An 18,703-nucleotide genomic window follows, 5' to 3' on the forward strand; every position below is an offset into this window, starting at 1 on the left:
GGCTGCTTATAGATGATATTTAATATCAGGTATAGTTGCATCTAAATGAGGGCATCTATGAAAAAGAGGTCCCAAGACTAAGCTTTAAAATGTAACATTTGAGTGGAGTAAAAACACTGCTGTTGCCAACAGGAGAAAAGAAGATTGTTTACAAGTAGTTTCTAGATTTTGTGTTGACTTTCATTATCCTAAAAATACGAGACCAGGTTATTTGCTAAGAATGAAAGAGTAAGATTGCTTGGCAGTATTGAAATCTCATTTGAGTCTGGAGATCAATTTAGAACGGTGTGGGTTTATTCACTTGAAATTTTCTCTAGCAATGTTCAGCTACATGGTGCGTACAGTAGATGACTGGGTTCATATAGTAAGTAACTGGGTTTATCTAGGGTTGGAGAGAGAAAGGGCAAAGGAATTAAGAGCAGCTAAACTAGTTGTCTTGTTTTTATCGGGGTAATTTATTTAGCTAATCCAACAAACATCCACTGAGTCTCTGGGTACCAAACAGTATTCTAGCCATTAGTAATAGAATTGAAAAAGACTGCCTGTGCTCTTAGAAGTTCTTGGTGTTGTGAATGAAATAGACATATAAATAAATAAGACACAGTATGTGATATGATAGAAGCATGATCAGCCAAATGTTACAGAAGCAAAGAGAAATGAGCCCCTGGGAAATAAGTGAGGCTTCACCAAGGAGGTGACTTTTGAGTCAGGCCTTGATTTTATTTGATAAAGTACACTATCCATAATGACTTCTCTTTTATTCATCTGGTCATAAAAATAACACTGAATTACCAAAGGTACAAATACAACATTACAGCTCATGCTTGTTCCCATAATTTTCTATCACAAAAATCCCTACATTAGAAATCTATTTTACCATACCATGGGGTGCCTGAGTCACTCACTCAGTTAGCGTCTGACTTGAGCTCGGGTTAGGATCTCACAGTTCATGGGTTTGAGCCCCATGTTGGCCTCTGTGCTGACAGCTCAGAGCCTGGGGCCTGCTTCAGATTCTGTATCTCCCCCCCCCCCCCGCCCCCCCACTCTGTGCCTCCCCTTCTCGCACTCTCTCAAAAATAAACATTAAAAAAATAAATGAAAACAAATCTATGTTACCATACAAAAAAGCTCATTGAGTATACACACATGAAACACATATTGGCACCCACTGTATGCTAGATATTAATGCTTTTTCATATGTGTGCCAGCTCTATTGAAAAGTACCTAAAATATTTTGAGCAATGACAGTATCAAGAAAACATACAGCCTTCTAAACTGATTACATCAAAGATGATGTTCATTTGAACTTGAAGGGTTTACCAGAAAATCACTACTTTATAACCATGTCGTGTATAATTAAAAATTGAAAGTCTGTCTCTGGCTTTCATTGAGAGAGATGTTGCTTTGAAAATAAACTGAATCACTGACATATATGCACTAATCTATATACACACGTATATTCATTATGTATATATGAATATAAATATATATCTATTTATATATGTAAATATAAATATATATATATAGTTGTTGTTACAGATTTGGTATGTAATTGAAGTATTATGAATGATTCTTCGGTAATTGCCCAGGACCTAATTATTATATACTTTGACAAGAAAAAGTTTTCAATAACTCTTTAAAAGAAATTATAAATTTTTAACCAAAATGTTACTAATTGTTTATAAGGAAATTCTTAATAGTAAGCTAGAACATTTTAAGATTCCTCTTATTCTCATTGTACCATACCTGAAGTGTCTGTGTCATCATGATTATACCACCATCTTCCTGGGACCTCTGCTATCTTCCCGAAACTTGTTCCATTAATCATCATATCTTTGTTATGTACCTTTTACCTCACATTTTCACTGTGTTCCTTTCAGCATATATATATATATATATATATATATATATATATATATATATATATCGTCAAGTCTTTTTTCTTCTTCTTCTTCTAAGTAAGGAGTGAAGAGGACTCTTAACCTTGAAAACTGAAAATAATGGTTTGTACTTTCTTCCTACTTTCTCATCTTCCATTCAGTAGTCCTCTGCAGCATAGCATAGTAGTTACAAGCATAGGTTTTGGAACCTGACTGCTTGGATTGAAAACCTAGTTCTGCCACTTGGTTGTGTGATCTTGAATAAGAAACTTTTTAGTTTCTTCATCTGTTAAATGAAGATAAATTGTTTAACAAGTGCTTGGTACCTGGTAAACAATGTGCAGTTATCAACTATTGTTATGTCATCACTGTGACCATCATACCAACCCCAAAAAATTGCTTTTGATAAAGTCATTCTTGACCTTCTGTTTGCAGGGTTGTTTGTAGCCTCTTTACCTTTGAGATGTCACTCTTTACCTTTGAGATGTTGACATCCACTTTAACTGACAAATCTCAAATCTGTCTCCACTATAATTCTCCCTCCTGAGTTTCCTTCCAGTATATAACAGTTAGATGGACATTTCTGCCTAGATAATATTACACTTAAACTAACCTTGGCTACTAAGACCAAACACTCTCCCAAGAAACCTGATCCTTTTATCTCATACTCCCTTAGTTGCAACTGTCCACCCACTAACCCAAGTCAAAAACTTGAGACTCTCCCTAGATCCTGTTCATTTCAGTACCTCTTAGTGTCACTTCCATCCATCTTCTCTTCTACTGTCAGTACAATATTTGAGTACTTGAGCATCTTTTATGTGACCTGTTGAAATATATCTCTAACTCCTATCTTTATTCCTTCATTTATCCTCTTCCTCTCCATTTAGTGCATTGCTTCCAGAGTCGTCGTTTTAAAATGCAAATATAATTATTTATCTCTTTGCTTAAAACTTGCTTCTCATCACCTAAAGGATAAAACCCAAATGGGGCTTTTCCTACCTCTTAAGCCAAAACTAAAGGTTCTTGGAATTTGTTATGTATCAAACTTGTTTGTGTATACTCCTTCCTTTTCCCTCGTTGCCTTTCCCACATCTCTATCTCTCCCCCCTTTCCTCTCTTTCTTCTGGATAAATACCTATTACACAGTGAGAGTCATGAAAGTAGAGACTGTCTTTGGTTTTCTTTTATATCCCCAATGTTTAGCATAATGCCAGATAATGATTAGAACAGTATTTCTCAGAGTCTGTCTATGGATGAGACAGCATGGTTGACAAATAAGCATAGAAATTAAGTATAAGTGGTCTAAAACTTTTCTAGCAACTTGGTCAGGGTATTTTATATCTATTAAATCTCATAATAGAAGATGAGGCTTTGTTTTTTTGTATGTCGTTTTTTATTTCATTTTTGTAGTGGTTCATTTTTACTGTACTTTATAAAAGTCTCAGTCTATGATGATTTGGAAATTGTTAAGAAATTAGTTCTTTCACATAAACAGAGAAATACTGCATTAGAAAATTTACCAGAAATGTTTAGAACTTCACCTGGACCAGATTAATGATCTTTCTGGAGCTGTCTAACTCCAAAAGAGCACATTAATTTTAAAAAGAATAATAGCACATAACATATATATTTACTTCTTGCAACCGAGTAAGTCAGAAACCCAGCTATGTATAAAGTTCAAGAAATAATACAGCGTTAGGTTCCACCGGTGTAACCAGTCTGATGGCACTTGCATCGGATTGCTATGTTAACCCCAGCCTGGCAGAGCAACCCCCAGTCCCACGCAACTAGTTCCATGAATGCACAGTGAATGATAGGAAAAAATCCTTTTGGAACATTATTTTTATATTACTAGAAACTCTTCAAATAATAATCTTCTGTTCCTAATAAATATCTGTTGAGTGATTATTTAGATAAATTTAAAGTTCTTTTGGATTATGAAAATAATCAGAAACCCTTCATAGTTCATGCTATTACATGGTCCTTAAACTTCTTTTTCAACTCAGCTGAAGTATTTATTGTCAGTTTGGGGTCTAGTGTAATGAAATAATGAAGAGAAGTACATGACTTGGTGATTTCCCTTAAAGAATGTAAAAATTCAGTTAAACTTCGTGAAAAATTTCTGCTATCCTTTCATGTATGCTTTCACAGGGAAACTAAAAAGATCAGTGAATCAGAAATTTGTGATACTTATTTTTTCAAAAATGTTTCTATACTGAATATTATGTGCAAGGCACTGAACCACACACAAAATTATGAAGAACCATTGCTTTTTCTAAAGTCCTTCATCTTGCTTGCCTAAAATAGTGGCATTCATTTCATTGTGAGCCAGTTTTGAATTATTAACAGTGTAGAGCAGATAATAATACGAAATATTACAATTGAATTCATATGCTTTAGTTCTTTAAAATAAATGCAATTTATACTCAAGTTTATTAATATTATTAGAACCATTTGATTTTAGCTTGCTTCCTATAAATAATATTAAACATAAAATCACTCATTAAATAGCCTCTTACCAAAAAAAAATTTTTTTCTAGACAATTGATGCTATAGCTGAGTAGTTTGAAAACCTCACTAAAATACATCTGCCTGAAACTTGCAGTATTGTTGTTGGTATAATCATCTCAGAAGCTTTCAAATTTACTTATATTAAAAATAGATCTTCCGTCTAGTTTCTGCTGATAGCTTTTAGTATGAAAATTAATGGTCTTTACATAATCATGGCTTTTTTAGCATTGAAATCTCTAGTTATAAGCTTTACTCACTGCCAGTAACGGGGTAGACCTTTTCACAAACTTAGAATTCTCCTTCCTCAATTTTATAGATTAGAGAAAAAAATAACACTATTTGTTTGTTAGCCCACAAAATGTTCCCCATTAGTTCTCCTATTTCCCAGAGCTTTCATAATAATTCTTTATTGAATTTAAGTATTGTATGAAGAAGAAATTTCATAGAATTTGAAAGAAAGGGTGACAGCAGGAACTTAAATGAAATTTAATTTATGTCTTAAGCATAGTGACCAGGTTAATAACATACATTACATTGTTAGAACATTATCTTTGTCCAATTCAAAAATGCAGCCTTTGAAACTATTTTATGTAAAGTTCCAATATTTTAAGTTGAATGTATGTCAATTCTCTCTTCTCTGACTAGTTGGGAGAGGGAAAAACAGAAGTTTTGGTTTTTTGGGGTTTTTTTAAATAAATAAATTTATTCCCACTTATATTTTACTTACCTGAATTTATTTTTTAAAGAAAGCTTGGAGGGAGATTGGAAATGAAAAGCAAAATAGAATGATTGTATATGCTTTCCCAAAATATGTGGAGAAGCTTCAGAACTGATCTCTCAAATGTAACGAGATTGGCCTTTCCTAAGGGAAAAAGTAATGAAGAATAAAATATCAGTTGTCTTAAAAATACCTCATTTTTAAAATTTACTTGATGAAGGGGCAGGCTTATATTTATACTTCTTCATTGTAAAAATCTACATCATACTTTCCTTTCTCATCCACTGTTTCATTACAGAACTAGAGCCAATATCCCAGTATTTAGAGAAATGCTTCAGAACTCAGACCTTTTTAGAATGTCTATACTGTTGTCATGACAAAGTGAAAAATGATAGCATGGCAAATCTGAAAATTCTTTATCCATCTAATATTAAAATCCAGGAAAAAAAATACTGGATTATTCTAAGGTCACTCCAGGTGTAATTTTTTAAATTATAAGAAAAGAAAATGGTTTCCTCATTTTAGATTGGGTTTTTATTTTTAGTATTGGTTAGTTTGAAGGTATAGCTACTTTTTTTTTAAAGGGTGTGAGTGGCATTACATTTTGATCAGTTACAGAATGAGTTACACAACTCAGAGCTTTAGGTAATCAAAAATTAAGTTTGTTTTCTTTCCTGTTCTAGTTACCGGTTTACTAAAATAGTGAGCATACATGATCACTTGAAAATTGGGCTTCTGGAGCACCTGAACAGAAAGGGAGTGGTTCATATTCAGCATTACAAAAGACAACTTTCTCTTTTTGAAGGGGATTACTTTGGCTATTTTCCAGGTACTGGGGAAATTCCAGATTCATTACAAGTTATTGGGATGGCTATTAATTATTCATTTCCTAAAATATGTTGATTACAGACTTGAGATTTGGTTATATAGTAGAACTTTATTTCACTTCATCAATTAAAAAATGATATAGAAATTTATAGTGAAACACAAAATTGAGACTCTTATGAGTCATTAATTTTTTCCAGAGAACTCTAGAAACATCAGTCTTATTGATCAGAACATATTTAACGGAAGAACTTTTTGAAAATAATGTAAGAGCAATAGGATTTGTGCATGTGTGTATAAGGAAAACTTATGTACAGAGCATTGTAGCCTTTCCAGCTAATTAAATAATGAAAGAAAATCATAACCTCACATAATATTCCAATTTTAGATGTATGGAAATTTGTAACCAGAGAGTTTTTCATAGAGAATTATTACTTTATAAAATAGTTGAATGGTATATGCATTCTTTTTAAAAATAGTTCTTCATGGTGGCAGTGGTTAAAGTTCTATATACATTGAACCATATGGCAGAATGTCCACTGATTGAGACATTCAATTATTTAGAAGAACTCTCTTCAGAATTTTTATACCTCATTCTAGGTTGAAGATTTATTGAGGAGTCTTGATAAAAATATATTTCCAAATACTTTTCCTTCACATGTCTTTGACTTATATGGATTTATCCTGATAGCTTGGGGCATTCACAGTAGCTATTTTTCTTCATTAGAAAAGCCTGCCTAGGCATTACTGGGACTTTTGTTTTTGAACTTACAGAACTTTTAGATAGGTTATAGTTATATACCAGGGTGTAATTCAGGTCTCTTTAGTCTAGTGTTTTCCCACTGTTCTCAGTTTCTGTAAGGACAGCTTCCAGTCTTTCTGTCATACAAGTTTTCATTCATTCAACACACCTTTATTAAGGTATGTGTCAGGCATTGTGCTGTAGACCCTGAGGTACAAAGGTGAAATAGACATGGAGGCTGCTTTCAAAATAAGCGCAGTGTAAGTGAGTTCAAGGTATAGAGTTTGCTCAGAAGAAGTAATATTAGTTCTTCCTTGAGGTGCTGAGCAAGATAAAATGTTGTAAGAGATACTGACATGAGTGTTAAAGAATAGGAATTTCTTACAGGGGAAGAACATTCTAAGAAAGGGAGGAAGAAGTACATGGCTAAGGTTCAATCTTAATACATTAAACTAAGGACTAATATGTCTTAAGACTCCTAATTCAAATTCACATTCAAGAATACTCTTATTACTTGGGGTTTCTATTTTAAATGCATATGTAAGCACAGGTAGAGAACCACAGAGCCACTTTCAGGAACAGATACTTAGTAGTCATGTCTGCTCACAAAATGACTGGCTTGCACATACCCAGGCATTCTCATTCCTCATGGATAAACCAATTTTTCATACTAGCTTATGTCCTGACCTTCCAGTTAACCAACTGGTTGTTTTATCACAAAGACTAATTTAAATTAATGAATGCCAAAACTCTTTAACATCTACTAAATGTGAAATTTAGTTTCTTAACTAAAGCAATTTTGCTTGTTCATTACTGTAAGTTTTTACTTACTCCTTTTTACATTAAGAATTGAGACTACTGGTACAGAATCCTTCTCTTCATTCTGTTTATTGCTTTATTTTTAACATAGTATTTGATAAAATTCTACCAATTGTAAGAACCACTGTAGGCACCATTCTGATATAAGTAAAATGTGGCTTAAGATCTGTGTTTTATTATGAGTCACATCACCTCATACTTGAACTTCAGTTTTTTTGGTGGTGAGTTGTAAGAGGTAGCTCTCCTTGAAATACTGAAGTGTTGGTATCTGTCAATGTCAGGTAGTTGAAATCTGAATTAACAAAGGTGAAGCTCAAAATGGCATATGACTGGTAGAACATCACAAAACTCATAAGTAGCCATAAAATAACATACTAATACTATTTATGTAATCCCTTTTGTTTTTACAATAGATTTATATCTGTATTCTCAGGTTTTGCTAGGAGAAACCGTTTATGTTAGGAAAGGATGAGTTTTGTTCTGTTCTGCAGTTCAAGAATCATTGAGAGTGAGAAATATATCCACATAGGTGCATAAAACGTGTGATTTCAGGTCCATATTATGTCACTCAATAAAGTATCTTACAGGTTAAAAGGAGAAATTCCCTTTGTCTGTATATGTCGTAAGAAAGGAATTGTTTTGGGACAGTCCCAATCAGATGGAAAAGTGATACATGTTATAGCAGAGGAATCTTTGAGAGAGATGCTTCAGAACTATGATTATTGTTGTTTTTATTATTGAACTAACCAAAATCTTTATTCTTTAAAACATTGTATTTAATGGCAACTAGTCCAAATGTCCAGTTTTCTTGTATTTGTCAAAGATGTTCATTCTTCTAAGATAGCCCCATGTTAAAAGATAGAATGAATTGTATAAATTATAACTCAAACTGCAGTATGACCAATATTAAGAAACTACCTTCTTACTTCTGCCACGGTGATGGCATTGAATACTGACAACACTTGAGGCATGGAAATACTTTAGTTGTTTGACCTGTATTCTAATTATACCTTGAAATTTATACCAAAAATTAAAAGAGAACTTTTAGTATTTTAGGTGGTCTTTATACTAGTCCAAGAATATAATGATTCCCAGAATAATAATTTCAAGGTGAGGGAGAAAAGTATTGTATTTTACAATATGAGAAAGAAAAGTCTGACATCAGTTTCAGTTTTTAAACTACTATGATATGTGCATTAGTAGAACACTTAAACTGTCTATTGAATTTCTGTATTTATATATGTTTGTATAAATTTTTAGAAAAATGTAGCTTGTGAGTTTCTTAACACAGTATGTTCTGGTGTATATCTGAAACTAATGTAACATTGTGTGTCAACTATACTTAAATTTTTTTTTAATTATGTTTAACAAATAGAATGTTTTTTTTTTAATTTAAACATAAAGGTTACCTCAAAATATATTGGTTATGATATCTTGATAAGTAATACAAGCACTTATTAAAACTGTGTTTTGTTTTTAGTTTGTTAATGTTCAATTATAGTCATCTTCAAAATGGCTTGTGTCACTTTGAAAATAGTCATTGGTCTCTGTATCAAGGACTTTAAAAAAAAATCCAAGCAGAGACCCACTACAAAGTAGATAGTGAATTGAATGAAAGTTAAAAGGATGGGAAAGTTTTTTGGTGTTTGCTTGTTTGTATGTTTCAGTTTATTTATTTTACATAATCTCTACTGTGGGGCTCAGGCTCACAACCCTGAGATCAAGAGTCACACAAAAGCATGGGCAAGTTTTTAATAGGTGCTGTCCTTCTTTTGGTTTATATAATTTAAACCAAGTGATTTAAACCATTAAATCAGGTAGAAGTGCTTGATGAAGTTTTTGAGATTATCCATTACCAGCTAATATATTTTTGTCTCCCTAAGTAATAATTCATTCAAGAAAAATTTGCTCTGTGCCAAACATTGGAGGAAAAGATTTAAAAAGCCAAAAGAATAAAAACATTTGTATATATAGGCAAAAACATGTTTTATTAAACGTGTGTTTATTGTACACATACTGAGTGCTGGAGATATACATATAATTGATATTATGGTTCCTGCTCTCATGAAGGTCACAGTCCATTTGGCAAGACAGATAAACTAAAAATTAAAGTTACAGTATATTAGAAAATAAGTGGTGTAGTACAAGTGAGCATTATGCAATATGGAAACATACCAAAGGAAACATTAGAGGGAAATCTAGGAATACTTCCCAGACAGGATACCCGAATCTTGATGGTTTAGTAGAAGTTAATAGAACAAAGAAGGTATATTTCACATAGATGGATTGATGTTGCAAATTTAAGAGTGAGAGAATACATGGAGGTCAAGGAACCTCAAGTAATTAAATGAGGCTAGGATAGAGTCACATAAAGGTATTAGCAAGATAAGAGGCCACATAGGTGGGCAAAAGACAGACTCTTCTCAAAAATTGAGATTTCAATCTGAAATTGCTATTATTTTTAGCATGAAAGTGATATAAATTTTAGAAAAATCTCTCCGGATGCTACTGGAAAGCTGCAGATTTTAAATTATATTTGGAAGTTCTTTGCAAGATAAGGATACATAGAATTAGGTGAAAACAAAGTTCAAAAATTATTCACATCTGTACAACTTGGTTCTTAGTTTGGTAAAACCATAAATTAGGTTCTTTGTATAATTGTGTTACATTAGAATATCATATTCTTAGTATAACCCTGAACTGATCAAATACAAGGATTTGAAAACTAACTGATAATTGTTGGAAATGCTGTCTGACCTCCCCTTTGCCTCATTGACTATATAGTGTTCATCCTGTTTGTATTAAATCAGATGATACTACTAAGTGGTGGCATTTAGTGTAGCCATGGTGTATTCTGGGTTGCCTGACCCTACCTCTAGTGCTGGGTTTATAGTTAAAAGAACATATAATGCAAAAGGAAAAGAGAATGAATCTCAAAAGCTGTGTAAGATTTTGAGAGGTTGACATGTAAAAGGAGTTCAGAAGTTGGAAAGTATCCTTTCCTGAATCGCCTCCTACACTGTAATCTACCTTTATCTTCCTCTTGCTCACATAAAATTTGATATCTGCTGAAAACGGCTTGTAAATGACACTAAGGTCTATATAGTCCACTCTAAACATTTTTATTTGCTTTCATTGCCTAAGAATTAATTATATAATAACAAATTCCATGATATTATAAACAATTTCCCTTTTGCCTTATTATAGGTACTAGACTACCAATTTGAGCAGTATTATTTTTATTACATTGAAAATACCAAAATAGATGTTATGGTTACTTAAGTAAACCTAAATTAATTCATAATTGAAACCACAAAACAGAACATCATAATTTATTTCAAAAAATCAAATATGCTTAATTTTGAAGTTTTAGTCAAACAGTACATGGTATATAGACATAGTTTATGGCACGCCAGTTATTGGCATGAACCCAGCAGGTTGAACTTTTCATAGCTACCAAGACTGTTTAATCCCAGACTATTAACCTAACTGAGTGGTAAGCAAGCTGTGAAAAACTTTGACTCCCAAGACAAATGTCTTCCTGCAGGGAAAAAAAAAAAAAAAAAGAAAAGTATATGTCAGTCATTACATATTCTATTTAATGACTGTAGACATCTAATTCATAAAGTAATATTGGGTTCTTAATAAAGAATAATAACATTGGGTTCAAATTATATGGTATTATCAACTTAAAATTATTCTATCTTGAGATAAAGTGTTACGGAAAAACTGTACTTCTGGTATCTATTTTATTTTAACTCCTAAATTATCTCATTCTGAATAGAAAGGAGATGGAGAATTAACTAATTCATAGTTTTAATCTTGCCAAAAAGGAAAATTGAATTGTCATGATACTGAAGAACTGGAGGAAGTAGGAACACACTTAGCCAGAGTTCACATAACAAAAGTTAAGTTTCCTCAGGCTCAGCGAATCTGTACTGTCCCTTCTAAAATTGGTTGACCAAATGGAAAATGTAAAGGCTGCTCTTTCATAAGGAATTGACAATGGAAGCAATAAATACCTCTTTAAAGTTAATTTCTTGCTTGCACTCTATCTCAGTTTTTACCTACTCAGGCTAATTTGCAGGTGCCTGGGATGAGTAGACAAACCATAATTTCTACCAATCAAGTAAAAGAAGGAAAGAAAACTCTGAGCTTCTCTCCCAGTTAACAGGTAGTTTGCTGTGGTTAAAATTAATGCAGATTTTACAGCAACAAATAATAGCATTTTCATTTATTATAAGTAATTGATTTGAAATTTGGGAAATGAATAGTTGAGTGCATCATTTGAGTGTTCATTTGACCAGTTATTTATTAGTTCATGAGGCCATCATTTAAATTTTTCTCTATATATTATGACAAGTCCGTTTGTTTCTCTCTTCATTTTACATGTTTAACCTGTGGTTACTCTTACTTGAAAATGTGTTTTATTCTTTGCAGTGTTTGAGCAACACTCCTCCACTTACTGAATATTTCCTCAATGATAAGTATCAAGAAGAACTCAATTTTGACAATCCCTTAGGAATGAGAGGTGAAATAGCTAAATCTTATGCTGAATTGATCAAACAAATGTGGTCTGGAAAATTTAGCTATGTCACGCCAAGAGCCTTTAAGGTTAGTATGGTTAATACATTTTCGTTAGGGCTATATGACCCCCAGAACAAAAATGTGTTCTTTGGGGGAAGCCCTGAAAAAGCATAGCTGTTACATTGGCTTATGGCCCTCCATAGGGACCTAGCACAAATAGAAAGATACACAGTATATCAGTGCTGTTCAATTTTCTGGGTGGGAGGTGGGGTGGACGATTACTTTAAAATGTCTAAAAAATGTCTGGGAGATGAGGAGGGAAATATTGAAATAAAGATTGGAAAACACTGTTATGGTACAAAATGACAAGAAAGAGACAGCAGAGCATAGGCAGGTTGCTTTATAATAAGTACATATATGAGAAACCTACATAAATTTATTTATACAAATGTAAAGGCTAAATTTGGGCATGTCATTGAAGTCTAAGCACTCAGGTTATTTTGAGAGTCCTTGTAAATTTGAAAAATTATTAAAATGAAACTAGTCTATATAACCAGCGCTAAATATGAATTACTTTCAATATAATCCTTACACTTTTAAGTTCATTCTTTTTTGTGAAGTGGTTTCTTAGAACCAATAAAACTTTAATTTGTCATTCAAATAAGAATGAAATTTAGTTTTATATAGTTAAAAGAGTTTTCCTATTTATTTACAGGTGAGATCTATGGGAAATTTTAAACTTAAAAGAGAATAAGAAGCTCTCAGCTTTCAGCCATTTTTTAATATACACAAATGATGCTCATATAGGACATCTGCTAAGCAATATTTTATTAACTGTATACTAGTTCCTAAAACATAAAAACAACAAATCAAAATACTCTTGTACTTATCTTAACTTTCTAAGCTTTGAACAAGCTAGTTTAGACAAACTATTTCTCAATCCTTACCCAGGATTCTAGTTAGTTTCATTTTGCCAGCTATTCTCTTTTAAAATTTTGTGTAAACAGGCTCTTGATATCTGACTTTTCCTTTCACATTTCTTTTCAGTCTTATAAAAAAATAGTACTGCAAAGACTAGGAAAATTATATATGAACACAAATATTCCTTTTATCTCTGGAATTTACCCTCTTTTTTATACACAGAAACTAAAGGAGAGCGTTGTAATTTTTTCTAGTGACCCAGAAATATTATTGAATTTTAATAAGTTTGAGTATTTCCAAATCCTTTGTACAAAACTCTACCATATTTTCTCCTTGTTATTTCCTGAGGTCAACATTTCTACATTAGAGATTAGTTATAATTTTAAAAATGTTTTTAGATATGTAATTATCTGTATGAACTTATGTGTCTGTAGTTACCATATCTGCAAATGACTGCCAAAGTGCCACAAGTTGTTTTGAGGGTTACAAATAGATTGTAACAGAGTCAGTGAATTCACAAATATAAAATCCATAAATAATGAGAATCATATTTGTTTTAATCAATTTTGTCCCCGTAACTGATTTTGTATTTTTGCTTTTCTTGCAGACACAAGTAGGACGTTTTGCACCTCAGTTCTCTGGATACCAGCAGCAGGACTGTCAAGAGCTATTAGCTTTCCTATTAGATGGACTGCATGAGGATTTGAATCGAATTAGGAAAAAACCATATATACAGTTAAAAGATGCTGATGGAAGGCCAGATAAGGTAAATTTAATAATATCATTGTCACCATTGTTACAATAATGTGATATTTCTGTGTAATATGTGTCTGTTTTTCTTAACAGATAGTTGCTGAAGAAGCCTGGGAAAACCATTTAAAAAGAAATGATTCTATCATAGTAGATATATTTCACGGCCTTTTCAAATCAACTTTAGTTTGTCCTGAATGTGCTAAGATTTCAGTAACATTTGATCCTTTTTGTTACTTGACACTTCCATTGCCCATGAAAAAAGAACGTACTTTGGAAGTTTATTTGGTTAGAATGGATCCACTTACCAAACCTATGCAGGTAGGTCATGATTATTTTCTTTGCCTTTGTTGCTTTTATTAAAACTTAGTGTCGAGGGGTGCCTATGTGGCTCAGTTCGTCTAGTGCCTGACTCTTGATTTCAGTTCAGGTCATGATCCCAGGGTCGTGGGATCAAGCCCCATGTCAGACTCCACGCTAAGCTTGGAGCCTGATTAAGACTCTGTCTCTTTCTATCCTGCCCCTCTTCCACACTCGCATGCACTCTGTGTCTCTCTCTAAAATTAAAAAAACAAAACAAAAATTAAGTGTTGAGGCCTTGTGTCTCAAGCACAATTCAATTATTAAGTTTATATGTGTAAGAGATTTTATAAGCTAAATACTTTGGAAATTAATACACCTTTTTAGAATCGTGAAAGGCTGAGGGATGTGTAAAGTATCATTATTTGTAAAAATAAAATTCTCAAAGGCTTTTTCTTACAAAAGAAAAAATGAGAGGTTCAATTTTGCAATGTTATAAATATTTTTCCTATTTTCCAACTTTAATGTTAATTGTAATTTTTTTTTCTAGTGTCTTTTGAAAATAAAACTAATAGTACACATTTTGATTCATGTTATGATAATGGTATATTTAAATACCTGTAATTTTTAGGCATCTTAACAACTTGGAGGAGAAATAGAAATTTAGTTGGGCTGGGATGCCTGGGTGGCTCAGTTGGGTAAGCGTCCAACTCTTGATTTTGGCTCAAGTCATGATCTCACAGTCATGAGATTGAGCACCACATCGGGCCCCATACTGGACATGGAGCCTGCTTAAGATTCTCTCTCTCTCCCTTCTCCTTTCACCCCTCTCCTTCTCTCTCTCAAAAAAAATAAATAAATTTAAAAATTTTAAAAAAGGGGGGCACCTGGCTGGCTCAGTTGGTTAAGCGTCCGCCTTCAGCTCAGGTCCTGATGTCACCGTTCATGAGTTCAGGCCCTGCATTGGGCTCTGTGCTGATAGCATGGAGCCTGGAACCTGCTTTGAGTTCTGTGTGTCTCTCTCTTTTTCTGCCCCTCCCCCACTCATGCTCTCTCTCAAAAATAAGTAAACATTAAAAAAAAAATTTAAGAAATTTAGTTCAGCTATAAATACTTGCTTCAATAATGTTCTAATCTTCTAACAGTTTGGAGTATCAATTCAAGAGCCCTGAAAAAGGCCTTAATATCAGTTGTCAGCCTGATTCCATTGCCTAGTACTATAGGATTATTTTTAAAATTTGTGAAGCAAAGCACTATATTTCCCTCCTTTATTAATCCTTTTCTGACACGTGACCGACCCTAACAAAAGTAGTTCCTTCCTCTTCTACCTTCAGTTCCCCTAAAATTCTCTTCCCGCACTTAACCAAATTTCCCTATAACTTTGGTTTACTTAATCATTTCTCTGCTAGACCTTGAGTTCTACTGCAGAAATGGATTCCTAATGGAGAAATATTCAAAAATTCTATTCATTCAAATATGTGTTGGACGCCTAGTGAGAGTGTAAAGCTCTGTTTGGCAAACGGTTCTGGAGGCTAGAAGTCTTACTATCAAGAGTGCCAGCATGGTTGGTTTCTAGTGCAGACTCTGTCTTGTCCTCACTGTGTTTACATAGAGAGACCACATGTATGCACATAATCTGTAAGGGCACCCACCTTTTTGATCTCATCTAAACTTTCTAAAAGCCCCATCTCCAAAGGCTATTACATTGGTGGTCAGGGCTTCAACATATAAATTTTAAGGGGACACAATTCAGCTAATAACAATGTCATGAAATCGATATGAAACATTTGCTTTTAAACGCATTTACAATCTTACCGTTAATTTAGTCAAAGTGTTTGGTTTTACTGTCAGCAAGGGCACAGTAAATGAAGTGTTCATCATAAAAGTACAGTCCTTTCATTCAAAGTAATTAAAGTGTGGTGGAGACTAGTCATGTATTCAGTTGTAGAAATTCCCCCTATTTCTTTTGCTGCTGCTTTTATGTTTCCTTCCTGAAGTCAATGAGCCTGATGCCCTCGTGTCAATATTTCATTCAGTAGTACTAAGAATATTAAGGAGGGCCAGTAAAGACCTGCTTTTATTTTTGACCGGGGGAGATGTGTTCACATTTCTAAAATCACATCCTTTAATAAGTATAGAATTAACATTCTTTTCAATGGAGGGAAACCATGGCAATGCTAAACTACACCCTTACCTCTCTAGTTTGTAAGTTTACAAGTATATGCCAAAGAGTATAGTGGAATGAGAGAGCAGCATAAAACAATAAGTAAAAATTGATCACAACAAAAGAATATACTCTGTTTCTCCACAGTACATTTGTTAAAGACCGTATTCTCCCATGCCAGTAATATAATCTATATTACGTAGAGACAGATTGCATTCAAATTACACATTAGCCCAGAGGCATGTATTGAATATTCTCCCATGATTTGGATTTTAAATTATTTTTCCAGCAATATTAATTTCATTAGTATACCTCTTTTCTCACTTGATTTTTTTTTCTCCCCAAAAGTACAGATTTGTAGAGGTTGGACTCCTGGTCAGCACAGAAGAATTGGGAGGTTTTTTTCCAGTTGGAGGCTGTAACAACTCAAATACAAAATGATAGCCTCATTAACAATGTGCTTTAACCAGCTGGAGAGGAAAGGGAAATTAGCTGAGTTAACCTACTTGATGAGTTTTCCCATCACCGAAGTTGATTTAGGTCATAGAAGTTTATTAGTAATTGTATTGAACATGTCTTACGTATTGGAACTTAAGATTCTGCAAAGTGCTAGAAATACAAAAGTGTTCTTGTTTCTTGTTCCCAAGAAGTTTGTCATGCAGTGTGAAAAGTGCTATGATAAGGTACTTTAGGAGTATATAGAAGGAGTGACATACCTAAACTGGTAATAATGCCAGTGTTGAATCCTTAAGGATGATTAGGATTTAAACAAGTGAAAGCTGAAAATAAAGGTATTGTAGACCAAGAGATTGGCATATACAAAGAGCTAAAGGCGAAAGAGGACATGTCCCACTTCTGGAAATTATAAGTAGATAATATGGTAAGTGCTCACAAAGAATTTTGACACCATGATAGGAAGTTGGACTTCATCTTAAAAGCTAGGGCACCCATCGAAGGTTACTAAACAGATTTGTATTAGAGAAAGAAGATTCAAGCTAGTACAAAGATTGGATTGGAAAAGCTTAGGTCAGATGTACTAAGACCATATAAGAGGTTTTTGCAATGATCAGATGACAAATGAAAAGCGCTTGAACTCTTAATATTAGTGTCAGGATGGCAGTTTGAAGAACCAGTTGAGTATAAGAAACAAAAATGTTTACAAGTATACAAAGATGATGCCAAGCTTACTGGGTTGTAAAACTGAGGAAATAGTGGTGTTATTTATTTTAATGGGATATATAGGAAGAAAGATTTAGGAAGAAACCTATTTTAATATTGGATATGTTGACCTAATAATGACTTAAATCATGTGTAGTCCTGGACATGCTGAAATGCATGAAGAAAATTTAGGTAGAGTTTTCATTAGGTGTTGAGTTTATGTATCTAGACTAGAGAAGAGATGTCTGTTCTTGAGATAGAAATTGGGTAGTGAGGTCTATGAAAATGATAGTGAGTATCTTAGAAGGATGAGATCCCCAAGGCTAGGATGACTTTATAATCTATCACCTAAACCAGAACTCTTAAAAATAAAAGGGGCCATTATTAATAATTATACAAGGACAGTGGACTAAATCTGGACTGGCCAAAGCAAACTGGGATATATTATCATAGTCTCTAAAGAGAGCATATAGAATTCAGAAGAGGGCTAAGGTCAAACTCTAACAGGGTTTGACAACCTTGGTTACAGTTTAAATAAAGAGATGAAGACAAAAGCCACGAATGGATTGATAAGTGAATGGGAAGTGAGGAAGTTAAGATAGTCCATGTAGACATTACTTTTAACAATGTATTTAGAAAGCAGAGGAGAAAGATAATTAGAGGGGAATTTTTAGAGGGAAAGCAATGAGGGACTGGTTTCCTTTTTTTCTTTTTTTTTTTTTTTGAGAGATTTGTAAATTATATGGTAACAGAGAAATGAGAGAAAAAGCAAATAAGAGGTGCACAGAATTTCTGGCAACTGTTGAAGGATCTGTTGAGACTTGGGCACTATGAATTTGTAGCAAACCAGTCTCTAAAGTTGGTCAGGTTCCTCCAGCATATCCAAACAGCTCTAAGAAAGTATAGCAAAAATAAAACTGAATAACAAAATAAAGGTTTTGCAATAGAGTAGTTGAAGTGATGAATCAATCATGGGATCTGGATGGAAGGTGTATGAAGACAGTAGGAAGCTGGTAAACTTGGAGAAAATTGAGAATTAAAAGGACTAGAGCTCTAAATGCAAGCCAAGAATAGCAAAAAATGAATTTCCAGGAAAATTAAGTAGTGGTTGGTTAGTAGTATGAAAAGAGTTTAAGATATCAGAGGTGAAGCCAGTTTATGACAAGGTGCAAGAAGTGAACTCCAGTTGAAAGTAAGTGTGGGTCTTTGTATCAAACAGCCAAGAAACAGTAAGGCTAAGATAAATTATCCCAATGAAAAATGGTGGCGAGGATGACGGCAGGATTGGAGACAGACACTGTAAGCCAAATACCAGGCGAATGTGAGGAAGTCACATGAGGTCATTTCCAACTACTGAATATTTTTTCCAAAGTAATCAATTCATTATA

General features: G+C 33.4%; 1 protein-coding gene across 9 annotated transcripts in view; it reads left to right on the plus strand.

The window, feature by feature from the left end:
* USP15 (ubiquitin specific peptidase 15) overlaps positions 1–18,703 on the plus strand; it is a 118,903-nt gene that overhangs the window by 85,683 nt on the left and 14,517 nt on the right. For 4 of the 9 annotated variants that reach the window (XM_045466168.1, XM_045466170.1, XM_045466169.1 and 1 more), the window contains 3 exons: positions 11,936–12,109; positions 13,551–13,709; positions 13,790–14,014. In XM_045466168.1, the coding sequence (XP_045322124.1) occupies positions 11,936–12,109; positions 13,551–13,709; positions 13,790–14,014 (558 nt within the window). Of the gene's footprint in view, positions 1–5,792; positions 5,939–11,651; positions 11,670–11,935; positions 12,110–13,550; positions 13,710–13,789; positions 14,015–18,703 lie in introns of those variants that run through there. The other 5 variants (XR_006709440.1, XR_006709441.1, XM_045466172.1 and 2 more) reach the window with 4 other exon arrangements.

The sequence above is a fragment of the Leopardus geoffroyi genome, chromosome B4 (assembly GCF_018350155.1).
Source record: "Leopardus geoffroyi isolate Oge1 chromosome B4, O.geoffroyi_Oge1_pat1.0, whole genome shotgun sequence".
NCBI classification, from domain to species: Eukaryota; Metazoa; Chordata; class Mammalia; order Carnivora; family Felidae; genus Leopardus; species Leopardus geoffroyi.